Source organism: Somniosus microcephalus, chromosome 10 (assembly GCF_052327205.1).
Source record: "Somniosus microcephalus isolate GS21.2 chromosome 10, FLI_Smic_1.0, whole genome shotgun sequence".
NCBI lineage: Eukaryota > Metazoa > Chordata > Chondrichthyes > Squaliformes > Somniosidae > Somniosus > Somniosus microcephalus.
In genome coordinates, this window is record NC_140996.1 from 183,083,053 (window position 1) to 183,102,165 (window position 19,113).

At 44.9% G+C, this 19,113-nt stretch overlaps 1 protein-coding gene across 1 annotated transcript in view; it reads right to left on the reverse strand.

The window, feature by feature from the left end:
- Positions 1-2,753: 2,753 nt before the first annotated feature.
- Positions 2,754-19,113, reverse strand: part of LOC147111911 (protocadherin Fat 4) — a 142,106-nt gene continuing 125,746 nt past the window's right edge. Inside the window, exon 16 of the mRNA XM_085999299.1 lies at positions 2,754-5,854. Within this exon, the coding sequence (XP_085855425.1) occupies positions 4,104-5,854 (1,751 nt within the window). The 3' untranslated portion in view covers positions 2,754-4,103. The remainder of the gene's footprint in view (positions 5,855-19,113) is intronic.

The following is a 19,113-nucleotide window of genomic DNA, read 5'->3' on the forward strand; positions in this document are numbered from 1 at the left end:
CAGGTATCGATGGAGACATCGAAGAAATGACCAAGAGCTGTCTAGGATGCCAGAAGGTCCAAAACGCCCCACCACAAGCCCCTCTACATCCATGGGAGTGGCCCTCATCTCCATGGCAAAGGGTACATATCGACTTTGCTGGTCCATTTATGGACTCAATGTTCTTCATCGCGGTGGATGCACACTCCAAGTGGCCGGAGGTAATAAAGATGTCCTCCACCACCACGGAAAAAACCATCACAGTATTAAGGACCATATTTGCCAGGAATGGGCTGCCGGAACAGATCTGTTCTGATAATGGACCGCAATTTGTGTCCGAAGAATTCAGGAAGTTCTTAAAAAACAATGGGGTTAAGCACTACACGTCCGCCCCATACCATCCCGCCACCAATGGATTAGCTGAAAGGTTTGTCCAGACCTTCAAGAAGGCCATAAAGGCCATGGGTAATGAAGACATAAATTTACAACATAAGGTAGATAACTTCTTGTTTGCGTACAGGAATGCAACACATGCGGTCACAAACCAAACTCCCGCCATGATGTTTTTCAATAGAAGACTAAGATGCCGGCTGGATTTGATCAAGCCAAACATCAGAAGGGACGTAGAGAACCGGCAATTTCAAGGCATGAATGAAAGGCCAACTAGAACCTTCCAGATAGGTCAACAAGTTTTGGCCCGGGACTACCGTACCGAGAAATGACAGCCTGGAACTATTTGCACACAACTCGGACCGCTGATGTATACCGTGGACATTGGAGAAAGCATAATAAGGCGCCATGCTGACCAGATCATAGCGTCATCCGAAAAGGGACAACCTACACCACAACTCTATACGCCTAATGATGAAGCAGAGATACCCATAGTATCTACCTCCGATCCGGTGATACTGGAACCAGATGAACCCGACACTGGCATTCAAGCCGAATCGACCTTGCCAAAAGAACCTACTACACCACCGAAAACTACTACACCACCGAGGCGTTATCCGGACCGAGTCAGGAAGCCTCCAGAGAGACTGAATCTGTGAACTGTTTTTACATGAAGTTGTGTATATATGTTATTATGTTATGTTTAATGGGGAATATATATTGTTAAGCTAAAAAGGGAGGATTGTGGTGTATGTAACCGTTCCACCTTTAAGAGAACTATTTTAAGAGATGCAGTACTTTATCTTGGCTGCTGTATACTGTAATACCGGTGGTGACCACACCGGTATATAAGTGCTGTGTAATGATTTATTGGGTAGTTCAGCCCTGACCTTCGACTAGTAAAGACCTGTTAAAATTTACTCTTGTGGTCTGTGTAGTAATTCTCACTATAACACACAGACTTAACACCTTTGCGATCACGTTGTGTAACTTTAGACAACTTAACCTCCTGCTCCCGGAGTCGTTATCACTCTCCTGATCTTCCGAACTACTGTCTGTCATTTTTTTTACTTTCTTGTACTTTTCCTTAGTAGTTCTTGTAGTGTTGGTTTTCTTTCCCGACCTGCAGACTCTTGCTATATGTCCCATTGTCCCGCATTGCCTGCATACTTTGTCCTTAAACCAGCAGTCCTTCTGATCGTGGGTTGTTCTGCTGCAGCGATAGCACTTTTCTGCTCCATACGTCATTTCGTTAGCGCTGTATTCTTGTGGTTTCTGTTGTATTTCCGCAGCTCCCCGCGCTGCTGCTTCGTAGGATACTGCCACGCTGAAAGCCTGTTCTAGCGTCAGGTCCTTTTCCGAAAGTAGTCGTTTCTGGGTTCCTTCACTCTGGAGCCCGCAGACAAACTTATCCCGTAAAGTGTCTGCCAGTCCTGCTCCGAACTGGCAGTGCTTCGATAACTTGCGTAGTTCCGTAAGATAGTCAGCATTGCTCTCATCTTTGTGCTGGTTTCTTTTATGGAACTTGAATCTTTCTGCTATCAGCAGTGGTGTAGGGTTTAGGTGTTCCTGTAAGATATTAACAATCTCCTCAAAACTTTTCTCCATTGGTTTAGCTGGGGTAATTAAATTCCGCAATAGGCCGTACGTTCTTGCGCCCATCAAATTTAATAATACCGACGCCTTCTTTCCATCGGCCACCTCATTTGCCTTGCAGTACACTTCAATTCTTTCCACATACGTGGTCCAGTCTTCTACCTCGTTGTCGAAAGCAGTGATACTGCCACTTTTCGGCATCTTGGGTGGTTTAAAATGGCGCCTCCCGCGCTTTTTCTTCTTCCCCAATGGAATAAAATGGCGCCTCTCACGCTTTTCCTTCTTCCCCTTGCTGCCACGCTGCTCCTAGCATTCTACAGGGTAATGGCGGCGACCCGCAGCTTCGGCGCGTCTCACTTTTCCTTCTCCTTTATTTTCTCTCCGCTGCCCGGTTCTTGAGCACCGACCGCGCCCTGTGCGCTCCACCCTCTCTCTCTCTCTTTCCTCCCAGCGACGCTGCGCGGCCCCTTTTGCAGAGCCGCTCGATCGAGCTGGAGCCTGCCGCAGTCCGGAAGGGTCAGCGCACTACCTGCTACCAGCACGATTTGCTGGAACACCTTGACTGGGGAGCCAAGCTCAGCTCTCCACAGCCTCTCCCGCAATTCTCCGAACACCGATGGATCCTTGGGCGGTTGCCCGCGGTCGACGCCCGTTGCTCTGACTTCGACCTCCAAGAAACTTCTACTCAGGGAAAGGTCCCCGTGAGGTGATGCAGCACTGCAGGTGAGTTCGAACTTGCTCGTCGCCACTGTAAAGTCCGCGCCTCAATAATACACGGACTTCGGGAGAACAATTAAACAGGTATTTTACTGAATAGAGGGTAACGTCAGACTGAAGTACAGAAGCCTGCTAGGGCCTTTTATACAGGGGTGGTCACTGCCGGTACTGCAGTATAAAATCAGTTCTTCTCTTAAAGGTACATACACAACAATTCACATCTTATTAGGTAGCTAGAGTCGTGGTGGGTGGATTACAGGAAGGACCAAATCTTGTTAGGAAATTCAAGGGATCCATTTTGGGGCGGTAAACTGGCAGAAATTACTTTCCCCTCATGATGCTGCTCAGGAGAAGTACTTGCCATGATTTTACATTTAATAAAACTCCTCTGAGAATGGTGTGGCATTGCAAGGCCTACAGCTTTAACATTGCTACAGTATGCACATGCTATATATCTCAAAATGCTCTTTTAAAATAACATTCAGCGTGGAATTTTAGGATTAATTAGACATATGATATGAGCAGTCCTCTTACTAATGGTCTGATAAGAACATAAGAAATAAGTGCAGGAGTAGGCCATACGGCCCCTCGAGCCTGCTCCGCCATTCAATAAGATCATGGCTGATCATCAACCTCAATTCCACTTTCCTGCCTGATCTCCATATCCCTTGATTCCCCTAGAGCCCAAAAATCGATCTATCTCAGCCTTGAATATACTCAAAAACTCAGCATTCACAGCCCTCTGGGGCAGAGAATTCCAAAGTTTCACAACCCTCTGATCGAAGAAATTCCTCCTCATCTTGGTCTTAAATGGCCTACCCCTTATCCTGAGACTATGCCCCCTAGTTCTAGACACTCCAGCCAGGGGAAACAACCTCTCAGCATCTACCCTGTCAATCCCCTTCAGAATCTTGTATGTTTCAGTGAGATCACCTCTCATTCTTTTAAACTCTAGAGAGTATAGGTCCATTCTACACAGTCTCTCATCATAGGACAGCCCTCTGATGTACAGTCATTGTTGAGGAAATGAACACAAATTGATGCAGTTTGTTCCTTAAGTCCAATTCATGCTGATGACAAAATGGCTTGTTACTTAGAGTACTAGAATCCACAGCTTCTCTATATATTTATCATTTCTCTGAGATGGATGGGGGTTAGATAACAAGTGACTATTCTACCGAAAGCTGTTTAAATTTGATAATTGAGTAAATGACAGTTGATGATTATACAGTAATTGGTTTTAATTTAGAAACTGTATGAAATGTTGCTATTTCTTGACGCACAAAACCTATGCACAAAATCATACAAAATATAAATATCTATGAAATTATTCAACAAACATTACACTTTTAGTAAATGTATACAGGGGTAACACTTAAAAAATTAGAAATTGTTCCATAAAGTGATTTGTGCGAAAAGTGTCACAGGAATTCTTCGTGATCACTCCCTCTAGCAGTAGAAAATTGATTTTCAGTTCCTGGTTCACTTGGAAGTTCAGCAAGGTCCTTGAAAATCTCAGCATATATTTCAAAATTTGGTCTCCAGTTTAAAAGATTATCCCAATCATGTGTTCCACTGACAGGGGAATGATCACATGGTAGTGTATTGTTATCTGAATCCTCATCAGTGATGATTTCAGTGTCCATTAAACATGAGTTAGATGTATACCCTTTTTCATGTCCTTGTAATCTAATCTCCCAGTCATTTAGTACCTCATCATCCTCAACTATATTTCTCTCTGAATCCTGTTGAGTATATTTGTGCACAGAGTAATGATTGTATGCTGAAAGTTCCCTTTCATAGTTATACTCTGAACAAGTGAAAGAACTATGGGAATCACTATCAGATGAAGTGTCTGTGGAAGGGAAGAAGCCTGGGGGGTCTTTCTGGGTTGAAGTTCTTTGTGAAAATTGTGACGGCAAAATTGCTTGAGCAGCTTTTTTGACAGGTTTCTGCATTGTTGGAGCATTCAGTTTTTTTACCTCTTCCAGAGACAGGCCCAATGGAAGCCTCTTGACTATCTGTTTTATTCTACTGTTGGGTCTGGTGACGGACATAAGCCTTGATGCATCAGGCAGCCTTTCAGCCCGATCATCTCCACAAAAAGCCAAATTATCAATGCCTCCTGGACTTGATTGGTTGGTGTTAAAGTGGACATGGTGGGAAAGTTCTGCTTCATAACCAGTCAAATAAAGATCATTTATTAAATGTTTGCGCTCTGTAAGTAAAATTGACGAAGGAAACCATTCTGACGAGCATGTGTGAGGGCAATGTTGGTTTGCAAGCCCACTTTTTGGTACTTGCTTTTTACGTAGAGCACTTTCTTGACTTGGAGTAATCTGTGCCGTAGATTGGGTGTTTCTTTGATTCACAATGGGTATAAGTAGTTGAGATTTAGCATGCGTACTTCTAGAGAGAATTTCATTTGTATTATGATCATTGTTGATCTGGAACTGTCTGTGGTCCTGAATGACCTCAGTATCAGAAGGAGCTACACTGCTTGCATTATCAATGTCATAGTCCTCAAAGTCATGATCTTGGTGCCCATAACATTTCTTTTTCTGCACCATGTCATTAATATATGTTTCATCCATGATGTGATAATTTTTTTCTGCCTTGAGGATATCTGGCTGCTTTTCATCAACATCATCATCATCATCAAAAGCTTTGTTCTCAGTACCTGTTTGAAGTGATGTAATCATTTTTGTTCTCCTATTTTTCAAAGTAGTATATTGACACTTGAAGAACACAACTAACAGAGGAATTACTACGAGAGTAACAGGTATAATCACTGCTATGGTCCATTGTGGAAATTGAATATTGGCTTCCTGACAGGCTGAATGGTCATTAATTGTTGATGTACAGAACTCACAATAAGATCCAGTAAAATGTGGCTTGCAAATGCAGTGATATGAGCCATCTGAGGAAGGGAGACATGTACCACCATGCTTACAAGGGTCAGGAAAACAGGAAACTGGGAGACACTCATATGCTAACCATAAATCAAGACACTTCATTCCAGTTGGACATGGGTTGCTTAAGCAGGCTTTAGGCCCTCTGCATCCAACCTGTACTGAGACATCACTTGGTTGTACTTTGACAAAGTCATTTGATCCAGTAAATGGCATCACCTGATTATTGTATTTGAATACTTTGATGCATCCTTTAAAGCCTATAATAAAAGAAAAAGAAGTCAACAGATTGTACAACTAATACCAAATCTAGAGTTATGCAAAATCTCCTGAGGTTTAGCTTGACAATATGATTCAGTTAAAGTTTGTATCATTCCCTACACTTGAGACCAAATACAATTCTTAAGAATGATGAATTAAATGTCATGTCCATGTTCACTCCCAGCTCACATAAATCACTTTTAGCGCATTTCTGAGTCACGTATTATACAATCAATTTAAGGTCTGTTTAAAACCTTTTGTATTTACAATTATTCAGTTGGTACCATATACAGCATGTTGTCGGACCAATCTTTGACCCAAGCATTCAGTCAATGACTAACTTATCTGAATTGATCAAACTGTATGGTGGGAACACAACCTTGTTTGTGCAAACCCGTGATTGTGAAGAAAATACAGATTTAAATGCTATTATAACCAGAGTATATGAGCCCAGAAACTGCATTGACAACCTCAGGGCTGGATTTTGCCACTGGGGGCGGGTTGGGGGAGGGTCAGGTAGTCGGCGGTTTCTGCTCCCACCTCCCATGTCAGGCGGGATAATTTAGCGATTTTGTCCAAATTTGGCAATTGATTCCCAGTGTGTGCGAACCCCTAGCCCAATGAGTCTTTTGGTCCTGAAACTCGCCTCTGATGACGTCATTTATGCAGCTGCATTTAAGGCCTGCAAGCAGCCTTGGTTCATTTTCTGCCTTAGAACTTTTATGTGGGATTTTTCTAAGGGATTTGTGCTGCGGAGATGTCAACTTCAAGGTCCTAGGCCACACCCCGGTTTGATGAGGACTCCCTCCAAGCTCTGGTGGAGGGAGCCAGAGCTCAGAAAGAGGTGTTGTTTCCTTGCTCTGGGAGCAAAAAACCTCCCCAGCAGACCAAAGCTGTATGGCTGCAAGTGGCACAGGAGATCAGTTCAAGATCAATGTGCAGCAGAACCTGGTTGCAGTGCAGAAAGAGGTTTAATGACCTTCTTCGCACAGGAAAAGTGAGTATGACATCACCATGACCCTCAATCTGCTCCCCATCGCCTCTCATGACCAGCTCTCTGCATTGTCAACCTCCTCCTCCACATCCCACTTGACCCTTACATCCCTTGCACCCTTAACCATTCCCTCTCTCTCTATGTACACATTCACTTAACTATTCAACTATGTTGCCCTCACACTCCCTATCACTGTTATGCTATGACAACAACTTACAGCACACAGGGAGGGCCCTTGGTCTTGGGACCTCACTCCATCTTTGTGTCCTTCTAAGCATCTATGCTATGGATTCTCTACACTCACTCCATCATTCTCACTCAAACTCCACTTGTGTCCCTCATTGCAGGAAAAGAGAGCCCACAATAAGAGGGAAAGGGCAAAGACAGGAGGAGGGCCACCCTCAATAGCCCAGCTCACCAGCACAGAGGAGGCGGCCCTCGAGATCGTGGGAGTCGAGGAGGATGTGCAAGTGGGGGATGGACAGACGGGCGCATCAGAGCAAGCTGGTGACAGAATAGTTTTGCATCTCTCTCATTTACATTGCATGAGTGACTGATAAGTCAATCTGTTAGGGCATTAGAAGCCACATGATCAGCTGCACAATTCCATGTGCATGCAACGTTTATATCACATGTCTAACTCTTTCCTTTGCTCCCCCACATTACCATCGACAGCGCCCCTCCCCACTGTCCAGGAGGAACAGCCTGAGCCAGAAGACTCCTCAGAGGAAGCTGCAACCTCTGAGGGCGCAGTGTCACCAGAATTAAGTGCACCCAGCACCAGCGCAGACACTCACACCTTGGTGGGACCTTCACAGCTCACAAGTGAACATCAGCAGATGGTGGAGACAGGGACAGCAGTGGAGAGTCCTCATCAGAGGCTGCAGGGCGCTCCCAGCTTGGCTCAGTTGCATGTCCACCCTGTGCCTTCGGGTCCATCCAGAAGGAGAGCGGTAATGGAGCTCCAGGAACAGGTGCAGGAGTCTCTGGCAGAGAAACCAGAGCTTCATGGAAGTCCTCTGGAGTAGGACTGCCAGTGCAGAGATGGGTCCTCATAGCCCCCTGAAGTGCAGCAAGGTGCTGTCAAGCCACTTGCTAGCTATGAAGTGGGGCTGACCCATGAGAGGGATGTTGGTGGCAGACAACAAGGAAGTGGGGGCTCCTCTCCAAGCGTGCATACTCCCATGCCACTGCGGAGCCCTCGGTCAGAGCCCCACCAGAGTCCTCACCCAACTGAGATGGGCGTCTCAGCCCCTGCACAGCCGTAGGAGCAGCAGACTGTTGCCGAGCCCTCACAGGCTCGCAACACCAGAGGACGCCCCCCAAAGGTGTTGAGGCAGGAGCAGCATGAAAGTGAGCAAGGGGCCTCCACATCTGCTGAAGCCACAGGGGAAGCACCACGTAGGAGCATGCATAAGAGGAAGATAAAGCACAAGCACTCACAAGGGTAGTCACTTGGGTGTTCTGTTGTGTTTAATTGTGAAATGCCATCCTTTACTGAATGTTATAATATGAAGTGATGGCAAACTGTTGAAGTTCTGGGCTGTGTAATTTCACAAATGGAAGTTCCACATTGAGGGCTCAGGGCGACTTGGATTTGTCAGTATGGTGGTCAGTGTGATAGGAAACCGCAGGTTCTTGTCCATTGTCGATGGTGTGGTAAGAAGGTGCGAGCCAAATGTGCTTGATTGGGCAGCCTAAGCAAATCTGGCCAAGATGAGTGCATCCCTTGCATCCCGGCCAGCAATGTTCTCGCGTGCTGCTGCCGCCGCTGGTTGATGCGCCTCCACAAGGTCTTCATTTTCGCTCTCCTCCTCTTCCTCATCTGAGGAGGCTGTGCGCTGAGCCACTTTTCCCTCAGGCAGCTGCAAGCCACGATGCTGTGCCATGTTGTGAAGTGCACAGCAGACCACGATGATTCTGGAGACCCTGGCTGCAGAGTACTGCAGGGCTCCACCTGATCTATCAAGGCATCTGAATCGCATCTTCAACAAGCCGATGGTTTGCTCGATAATGGATCTGGTCAAAATGTGGCTGGAGTTGTAGTGGTCCTCAGCTTCATTGGATGGCCTCCTGAATGGTGTCATTAGCCACGTCTTCAGGGGATAGCCCTTGTCTCCAAGTAGCCATCTGCAAAGTTGGTTTGGCAGACTGAAGAGCAGGGGCATATTAGACTTGCGCAGGATGAACGAGTCATGGCAACTGCCAGGATACTTGGCGCAAACATGCAAAATTTCCTTATTGTGGTTACACACCAGCAGCACATTGAGGGAGTAGAAGCCCTTGCGGTTGAAAAAAGACCTGGATTGTGATGGGGTGCCTTAAGGGCCACATGTGCGCAGTCTACAGCGCCCTGCACCCTTGGAAAGCCTGCCATATTAGCAAATCCATCCGCACGCGCGGTTATACTTGCTTGATCCTTGGAGAAGTTAATGTAATTGTGCGCCTTTGCAAAGAGGGCATCGGTTACCTGCATGATGCTAGTGCGTGTGGCCACCTGGGAGATGCCGCTGATGTCTGCTGTTGATCCCTGGAATGAGCCTGAAGCAAAAAAGTTGAGTGCAGTGGTGACTTTTACGGCTACTGGTAAGAGGTGTCCATCCGCTCCTCTGGGCTCCAAGTCTTGCTGCAGCATTGCGCAGATGTCACCCGTTACCTCTCGCGAAAGTCTCAGCCTCCTTTGGCACTGCTGCTCACTCATGTTGAGGTAGCTCATCCTCTGTCTGTAAACCCTGTTTTGGGGGTATCTCCTGCGGCGACTTGCTTCCCTGCGCTGCCGCCTTCTGGCCTGTGCAGCTTCAAGTGGGTGAGCAGCAGGTTGGCGCTCCTGTTGTTGGTGCTGCTGTTGTTCCGGGTTCTGCTCCTGCCGCGGCTGGTCTTCGTCCGAATCTGAGGTCCAGGAGGAAAGGAAATAAATGGTTCCCATGCTGCTGGTATATACCTCAGTTGAGGACGCGCTCAGTCAAGGTGGGGAGAGGGTTTCCCCAGGAGGTCACAGTGGAGATGGATCTCAGCTTCAACATTTCCAAAATCAGTAGACCTGCCAAAAGTTCTCCAAGACCTGAGAAAAGAAAGTTCTGCCACCTGCAAATGATCATTGTTGAAAACTCCGTTTTTATGGTGGAGCTTCAGCTGTTAGGAAGCCAACTAATTGTGAACCCGACAGGATTAGCTGGTGTGTTCCAGGGGAGACGTGCAGCACTCGGGAAATGTGGTAAACTCTGAAAGGCCTCTCAAAATGGGATTATAGAGGTACTTAAGTGGTAGTTAAGTGCCTTAAGGGCCTATCCCGCCACTTGGAGGCGGGACCGAAACGGAGTCTGCAAGCCCGCATTTGGGAAAGTTGTGCAGTGGCGGGTTGAAGGCGGGATCGGAGCCCGACGCCATTTTTTGCAACTTTCCCATCTGACCCGTCTTCAAACCCGCCTCCTTGGAGCTGGCAAAATCCAGCCCTCAGAGTCTTCATTTAGAGGTAAATAGATTCAAATTTTCTTTGTACTGTCTAGGTTTTTGCTCAGTATAGAGAACTGCATTCAATGTTCCACAAACTTGGCAGAGGAGGACCAGCAGAGCAAGAAAGGACTACCTGTGATGTCAGGCGGCACAATTGACATACCATTCGGTCTTGTGGCTTCCCTACACATTGGATCTCATGTACTAGGCACAGCTACCTGGCCATGACAGTAGAGAGGTGTCTAAAGAAGCTTTAGTTTAGCAGAAGACCACCAAACAACATGTAACATCAGATTGACATTGCCAATGCCAGCCAAAGTCAGGTTTCAGTTGTTATATGTTAAACTCCCTTCAGGCTACCCCATACGGACATCTGTAGTGTCAACCAATTTGATACCCACGCATGCATTAAGCGAGATACAGGTGCATTATTTAGCAAGTGAGTGACTTCACTTACACCATTGACCAACAGCAATGTGAGAGAGCAATACAATTTTACAGAACTATCTTTCTCATAGTCCAAAGTATCATCAGTTGCCATTTGGCCCTTAAACACAATTCTTTGCTTTATGTGACCCAAAAGGGATTTTTAAATCTGTTTGACCAGCGCAGAATCATGCAGCACAATGCAAGGTCCCGATATTAACTCTGTCAGTTGTGGGTGAGTGAATTTCCGTTTCAGTTTAAAACTCGCCCGCTTCAGCCAAAAACAGAGAGGTTACTTTAACTCCTGGGCCTCATTATAATCTCACCAGTGAGTTTCCCACTGAATTGGCTGACCTAAACAGAAGCCCACCCACTTCAGGGGAGCAGTTTATAGCAGGTCAGCCAGAGACCTACCTAAAAAGTGGGGATGCACCTCTTAAAGCAAGGTTGCATTCCCTTCTGGTTAGTTTTTCTGTTTCATTACTACAAGGAGGAATTTGGTCAGAAATGAATTGCAGGCAAGCCCTAGGTTTTCTGAATCCTCCCTGGAGGTGCTTGTGGAGGAGGTGAGAGTGAGAAGGGAACTCCTGTTTCTCAGCAGTGCCAGAGAGGCTGCCAAGCATGCAGTTCACCAGGCATGGAGAAAGATTTCAGAGGTCGTCCGCTCCTGGAGTATCACCCCAGGACCTGGATACGGTGCAGGAAGTGCTCCAATAACCTCACTAGAGTTGCATGGGTGAGTACTGTTCTTCATTGATCCCTCTCCATCAACAACTCATGTCAGCATTACTTCAGCCCTTCCCCCACTACTCTCAGCAATACCCTTCCCACCATTACTTCCTTCACCACCCAGCACACGGGCACACTACACCACCTCTCATTCTCATTACAAACACACACTTCCTTGCTTCCTTCACACCACCCACTAGGACCATTCTCCTTTCACTTGCTTGCCTTTGCACAATCACCAGCTTCTCTCAGGACACCTTCCTCACTTCACACTCCACACTCCACACTCTTGCTTCCTATTCAACACATCCCCATCCTGTTTGAATCTTGCTTCTTCCCCTTCTCAGCATATGCACTTTCATCACCAACCCCACCCATCTCACTCTCCTTTCAGTAACCACTAACCAACTCTTACCCTCTCTTTCCGCAGGAAAAAATGGTGCAAAATAAATTGAGAGAGGAGAAAGACCCGGGGAGGACCACCCCAGCTTATGTTCCTCAACAAGCTGGAAAAGCAAGTTATGGAAATCTGTGGGCTTGCTAGAGATATGTACATCAGCCATTTTTAGACTGGGGGCTTCACTGAACCTTGTCTCTGACAATTACTTGTACCCCTCATTCAGCACTAGGCAACACACATTCAGCCAGCTTGACTACATCAAATTACAATATGATGCATGTCTTCTGCAACTGTGCAGCCTCCCAATACGATGCTAACACTTTACTCTTTCCTCTAGGTCCACCCAAACAGTCACAGGCCGCTGAAGAAAGCTCAGAGGAGGAGAGCCCTTCTGAGGAGGCACCATCACGCTCTCCATCACTCTCAAGCACAAGGCTGGGTTAAAGAGTGATGTAGAGGAGTCTACACTTAATGATGCACCTAGCAATAGAGCGCAGGTGCAGGTGGTGGTGCCAGGGATAGCTCAGGAGACATCGCCACTGAGGGTGAGGTCGTCTCCCAGCTCTGCTGAGCAGCAGGACAGAGATGAGGACTTGCAAGTTATTCTGTAAGATCTAAAGGAGGAGACATACAATTTCTATTTATTTGGTTAATTTATTTGTTCTTTGGATGTGGGAAACCCTGGCAAAGCTGCAATTTATTGTCTATCCTTAGTTGCACTGAGAAGTTGGTTGTGGTCCTTCTCCTCAAATCGCTATAATCCTTATGCTGATTGTGGTCCCACAGTGGTGTTAGGGAGGGAATTCCAGGATTTTGACCCAACAACAATGAAGGAACAGTAGTATATGTCCAAGTCAGAATGGTGTGCGAGTTGGAAGGGAATATGCTATAATGGGAAAATGTAGTTATGGAGGAGAGACTTGAAATACTATGACTACTGCTACTGGAGTAGAAAAGGCTAAGAGGAGATTTAATAGAGGTTTTTAAAATTATGAAAGGTTTTGAAAGCGTGATTGGGGAAAGATTATTTCTTCTGGTTTGGCCCTCAGTGGAGATGGATAATTTAAAATTATTACTAAGAGGGTGAAATGTGATGTTAAGAGAAATTTCTTCATGCAGAGGGTTGTAGGAGCATGACATCGTTGTCATAGGGAGTGGATGAATCGGAGGCCATTTCACCTTTTGATAGAAAATTGATTAAATATTTAAAGCAGAGGAAGATCCAAGGCTTTGGGGAGAGACCAGGGCACCGGATTAATTTGGGATTACTCCAGCAAACAGCTGATAGGCACAATAGGTTAAATGGTCTCCATCTGTGCTGTAAACATCTATGGCAACATTCAACTCAATATTACGAAACCAAGGGCCTCTAGAAAAACTGAGGTTAATAGGCATCAAAGTGCAACCATGCAATGGCTGGAGTCTTAGCTGACAAAAGGTGATTGTGGTTGTTGGAGGCCAATCATCACAACCCAGGGCATTGTAGCAGGAATGCCTCAGGGAATTGTTCTTTGCTAACCATCTTCAACTGGTTCATCAATGATCTTCCCTCCATCATAAGGCCAAAGTGTGCTGTTCACTGATGATTCTATAGTGTTCAGCTCTATTCACAACTGCTCTGATACCGAAGCAGGACTTTGAAAACAATAGCCTTGGACTGAGTAGTGAAAGGTAACATTTGTTCCATAGGAAGTGGCAAGTAATGATCATCTCCAGCAAGTAAAGGCTCCCCCCCACCCTTGGCTCCCACCCCCGATCTTCGTTGGCCCAACCATCAACATCCTGGAATCACCATTGACCGGAAGCTTAATTGGACCAGCCATATCAACAACCTGGCTACAAGAGCAAGGCAGAGGCTGAGTACTCTGCGATGAATGGCACACCTCCTAACTCCTCAAAGCCTCTCCAGCATCTGCAAGGCTACCTCTCCCGCCGTGATCCCGCCTCCACTGGGAAAATCCAGCCCCACGTATTAGCCGACAGACTGAAAATTGCAATATTTTGTGTAAACCATGAGGAATAAATTCTTTCAAATACTGTTAGTAACCCACAGTTAATACCTAAATAGCACATCAGCAGTAATTTCTACACTATAGTCATGAGTGCTGTATTATTTTCAGTCTTTTAAAAATGTTAATATTTTAGACTTTTTAAATTACCTTCCTTCTTACTGCATCTCAGTTGAACATTATTACATTTTCACAATAACTTTAGACTTCTGTAAATAGAAATCTAAATATGTTTCAACCACATAAATTATAGTTCTTTGTAGTTATTGTCAACTCTGGGGCCATACAGAAAACCTTTTCTTCTTGGAAGCAAAAATGCACTTGTCAAAAATGGCAATTCAGATTCTGTATAAGGTAGCCTTGGGTTAGATAGCTTTCAATGGCTAGCCAACCAACATGTCTGCATCATGTCCTTGAGAACTATAACTATTTGTACTTAAAAGAATAGCATCAAGAAGATGAGCATTTTGGTTATTAATGTTTCCCAGTATTCACTTAGGGCGAGTTTTTGTTCTTAATGCACATGTTCTGATAATACACATCTTTGTTACTGTCACTGAGTGTCACCTTGGAGTATTGAGCTTTGATAAATGAAGACACAAAAGCATTTGCTTTATCCTGGTTTGTTAAGGCACCTTATGCCATTTAGATACTTTCAACGTTCAGCCAGTTGCTTTCGTCAGCTGGACAATTATCTGGACAAAAAATTGAGATTACAGCACAATTTCATGATTTGTTTTACTATTTTAGTTGCCCCTTTAGTTAAGTCTGGGTAATAAAATGTATAATAACCAAAGTGTAATAATTTTACCTGCATTCCAAAATAATATTTACTATATACATTGACAAGCAAAATTGTGCAAAAAACAATGCTGCAAAGCACCCTGCCCACCATATAATACGGTGATCCTTCAGCTTGACTATCAGAATCAGTGTTATACCTCCTCTTTGCTTCACAGCATTAACACAGAGCACCAGCACATTTGTTGTACTGTGTGAAAATAGCCTTAGATTTTTTTAGTCTTATACAAAGAGTTAGGGAAATAAGCATTTTCACAGTGACATCATCGTAACCACGAAGCAGTCAACACATCTATTTATTTCCAAATAAAGTAACAAAAGTGGGTTTCTAAATCAATTTTAATTGCAATTAATCACCTAATGTATGGTTTAAGCAGAATGCACGACGCAGAGCTGTGAGCTATGATCTATTTCCCATTTGTGCCCTGACCACGATTAGCTAATCATGTTGACCCACTAGTGGAATATAAGGTATAATCTATCACATATTCTGACTGATCTGCTGAATGTTTCCAGTATTTTCTGTTATTGTTTTAAATTTCCAGCATCTGCAGTTTTTTTTCCTTTTCCTTCTCACATATTCTGTTTAAACCACATGCTAGTTTAATAATTAAAATTAAAATGCTAAAAGTTAGATTTTAACTTTAAATGCGTAAGTGGTGGCGTAGTCACAGGAATGGCGATGCATAATTTTCATTTCTGTTTCGTCTCTACAAAATATGGAAAATATCATTTCATAGGGTATAAAATAAATACTGCTTTCAGGAGGCAGAAGCTGCTACCTTAAAATTCCTATATTATTTACAAACTACTTAAACTTTCCTTTCATCATTTATAATGGAATGTGTGCCCTTCAATTGGACTCCCTCCTACAATTCTTTTCTACATTTGCTACTCTAATTACTATTATTACAACCCACCATTGAACTAGCTAAGACGACAACCATGGGCTAATTGCACCTGTTCCTCCAGTAGAGGTAATAAAAATCACAAGATTATCATAAAATAACAAAGCTAATTTTAGTTTGGCTTTCTTTCACAAGTTCTTGGGCATACTCTGTCAAGGAGGCATCCTGAGATAGTAGGGTTAGGATGCATTTACTTGATGTGCTCTTTTTCTTAAACAGCAACCACAAATAAAGGCAATGCTAGTCTTGCAATCTGAATTACTTCTCTCCTCCCACTACTGAATTAATGTAGTCATTTATAACAGTGATATTTAGAAGCAAAGCAGTACGGGCAACTTTCTTCCAACTCTGCAACATTTTCTGTCTCCTCCTCCCCACCCCCACATTCCCTCTGCTGCCACTGAAACCCTAATCAATGTTGTTAAGTCTGTGTGTTATAGTGATAATTACTACACAGACTACAAGAGTAAATTCAACAGGTCTTTACTGGTTGGAGGTAGGGACTATACTGAATACAATATTACTACAGTGCTTATATACCGGTGTGGTCACCACCGGTATTACGTATACAGCAGCCAGAGAAAGTAGTACATCTCTTAAGGTGGAACAGGCTTAAGTTCTCTTAAGGTGGAACAGGTTACATACACCACAATCCTCCCTTTTTAGCTTAACAGTCATATCCCCATTTAACATAACATAATAACATATATACATATATAACTTCAGGTATAACAGTTCAAAGGTTCAGTCTCTCAGGAGGCTTTCTGATGCGGCTTGGATAACGCCTCTCAGTAGTCTCTGATTCTTGTTGTTGAGGTGTCTCCTCTATTTGGTTTCCAATGTATTGGGTGTCATCATCATCAAGTACATTCCCTGCCGAGGTAGATGCTTCAGGTTCATTAACGTCTTCCACAGTTGTCTCTGTCACAACCATGGGTTCGACCCTTGCTCTCGACTCTACCAGTTGATCCGCATGACGCCTTATCACATTATGACCAATATCTACTGTGTACATCAGAGGTCCTTGTCTGGCCCGAATTGTTCCGGACTGCCATTTTTCGTTTCCATAGTCCCTTGCCAACACTGGTTGTCCTACGTCGAAAGTTCGAGTGGTCTTGTTGTTAATATGCCGAAACTGTTTGTTTTCCACTTCCCTCCGCACATTTGGTTTTAACAAGTCCAACTTGGACCGCAACCTCCTGTTATAAAACATCATGGCAGGACTTTGGTTAGTCACTGCATGATCGGCGTTTCGATATGACATCAGGAACTTGTCGACCTTGTGTTGCAGCGGAATCTGATCATCGTTCATGGCCTTAATTGCCTTTTTGAATGTCTGGACAAATCTTTCAGCCAACCCGTTTGTCGCCGGATGATATGGGGCAGAGGTATAATGTTTTACTCCATTCTTCTTTCAGAATTGTCGGAATTCTTCCGATACAAACTGTGGTCCGTTGTCCGAACAGATCTGTTCTGGCAATCCGTTCCTTGCGAATATTGTTCTTAACACCGCAATTGTCTTTTCTGAAGTAGTGGTATTCATCTTGATGACTTCTGGCCATTTGGAATGTGCGTCCACCGCGATTAGGAACATGGAGTCCATGAATGGACCAGCAAAGTCAATGTGTATGCGTTGCCATGGGGCTGAAGGCCATTCCCATGGGTGTAGCGGTGCTATCGGAGGTGCATTTTGCACTGTTTGGCACCCAGCGCAGCTTTTCGTTAACTCCTCAATCTGTTGGTCAATACCCAGCCACCATACATAAGCCCTAGCAAGACTTTTCATTTTAACTCCCCCCAGATGACCTTCATGCAGTTCGTTTAAAACTCGTTCCCTTAACTTGGGAGGAATAATCACTCTTGTCCCGTACATCAAGGTACCATGGCAGACGGACAGCTGGTCTCGCCTTGCCGAAAATGCCGGTAACAGAGGATCACCCCGTGTTGGCCATCCTTTCACTGTCACCTCGTAGACTCTGGACAGTGTCGGGTCGTTCCTGGTTTCTCTTTCAATACTTGCATTGGTGACTGGTAAACACTCGATGATGGTCGAATGAAATAACTCAACAGGGTCAACTTTCGTCGTGTCTTCTTCTTCAGGTAGTGGCAGGCGCGACAGCCCATCAGCATTGCCATGCTGTTTCGTACCTTTGAATTCTATTTGATATTGATGTGCCCCTAGGAAAAGAGACCATCTCTGGAGACGCTGCGCTGTCATCACCGAAACACCCTTCTTAGGGTTAAAAATGGATACCAACGGTTGATGGTCTGTCAGAAGTGTGAATTTTTGGCCCTGCAGGTAATGATTAAACTTCTTCACTCCCCATACAAGGCTAAGAGCCTCCCTATCGATCTGCGCATAGTTGCGCTCAGCGGAGGTCAATGATCTGGATGCAAACGCGACTGGCCTTTCCGTGCCATTTGGCAACTTGTGTGAGAGTACTGCCCCAATACCATATGGAGAAGCATCACAAGCCAACCGAATAGGCAGTGTCGGGTTGAAGTGAGCCAACACTTCCTGAGGTGATCAATTCTTTGCTTTTGCGAAATGCCTTCTTACAGTTTTCGCCCCATTCCCATGGTACCCCTTTCTGTAAAAGAACGTTTAACGGGTGCAGTACCGTGGATAGATTTGGCAGAAATTTATGGTAATAGTTAATTAATCCTAGAAACGACCTCAACTGAGAGACATTCTCCGGAGCGGGAGCCTTTACAACTGCCTCAATCTTGTCAGGAGACTTATGAAGCCCCTCCCGGTCAATGACATGGCCACAGTACGAGATCCGCTTCTGGAAGAACTCACATTTCTGCCGATTTACTCTAAGTCCATACTCTTTCAGTCTGTTGAGCACCAGTTCCAAGTTTGCGAGATGTTGTTCATCACCATCACCTGTGATCAGAATATCGTCCAGGTAACATTGTGTGCCTGGAATTCCCTGTAATACCTGCTCCATGGCCCTCTGCCAAATTGCTGGAGCCGATGCCACTCCAAAAACCAGCCTATTGTACCAGTACAAGATGCGTGTTGATCATGAGGTATTGGCGTGACTCTTCCTCAACCTCCATCTGCAAGTACGCCTGCGCCAGGTCTATCTTGGTGAAGTGTTTCCCGCCAGACAATGAAGCGAAAATATCCTCAATCCGTGGAAGCGGATACTGCACCGTGTGAAGCACCGGATTAGCGGTGATTTTGAAATCTCCACAGATGCGAACCTTCCCTGGATCTCCTGGCTTGTTGCTCGCAGGACGTTTCATAACGGGAACAATGGGCGTAGCCCACTCACTCCAATCTACCTTAGACAGTACACCTGAACGTTCTAGTGCTTCCAGTTCTGCTTCAACAGTAGGTCGTATTGCATAGGGTACCGGTCTGGCTTTAAAAAATTTTGGTTGTGCATGTTCATCAATCTTGATGTTTGCCGTAATTCCTCTCAGTGTTCCCAGTCCCTGCTGGAACACCTCTTTAGCATCATCCAATATTCTGGACAATCGTTTAGGTTTGACATCTGTTTCCCCGGAATCTACCGTTAGTGCCTTC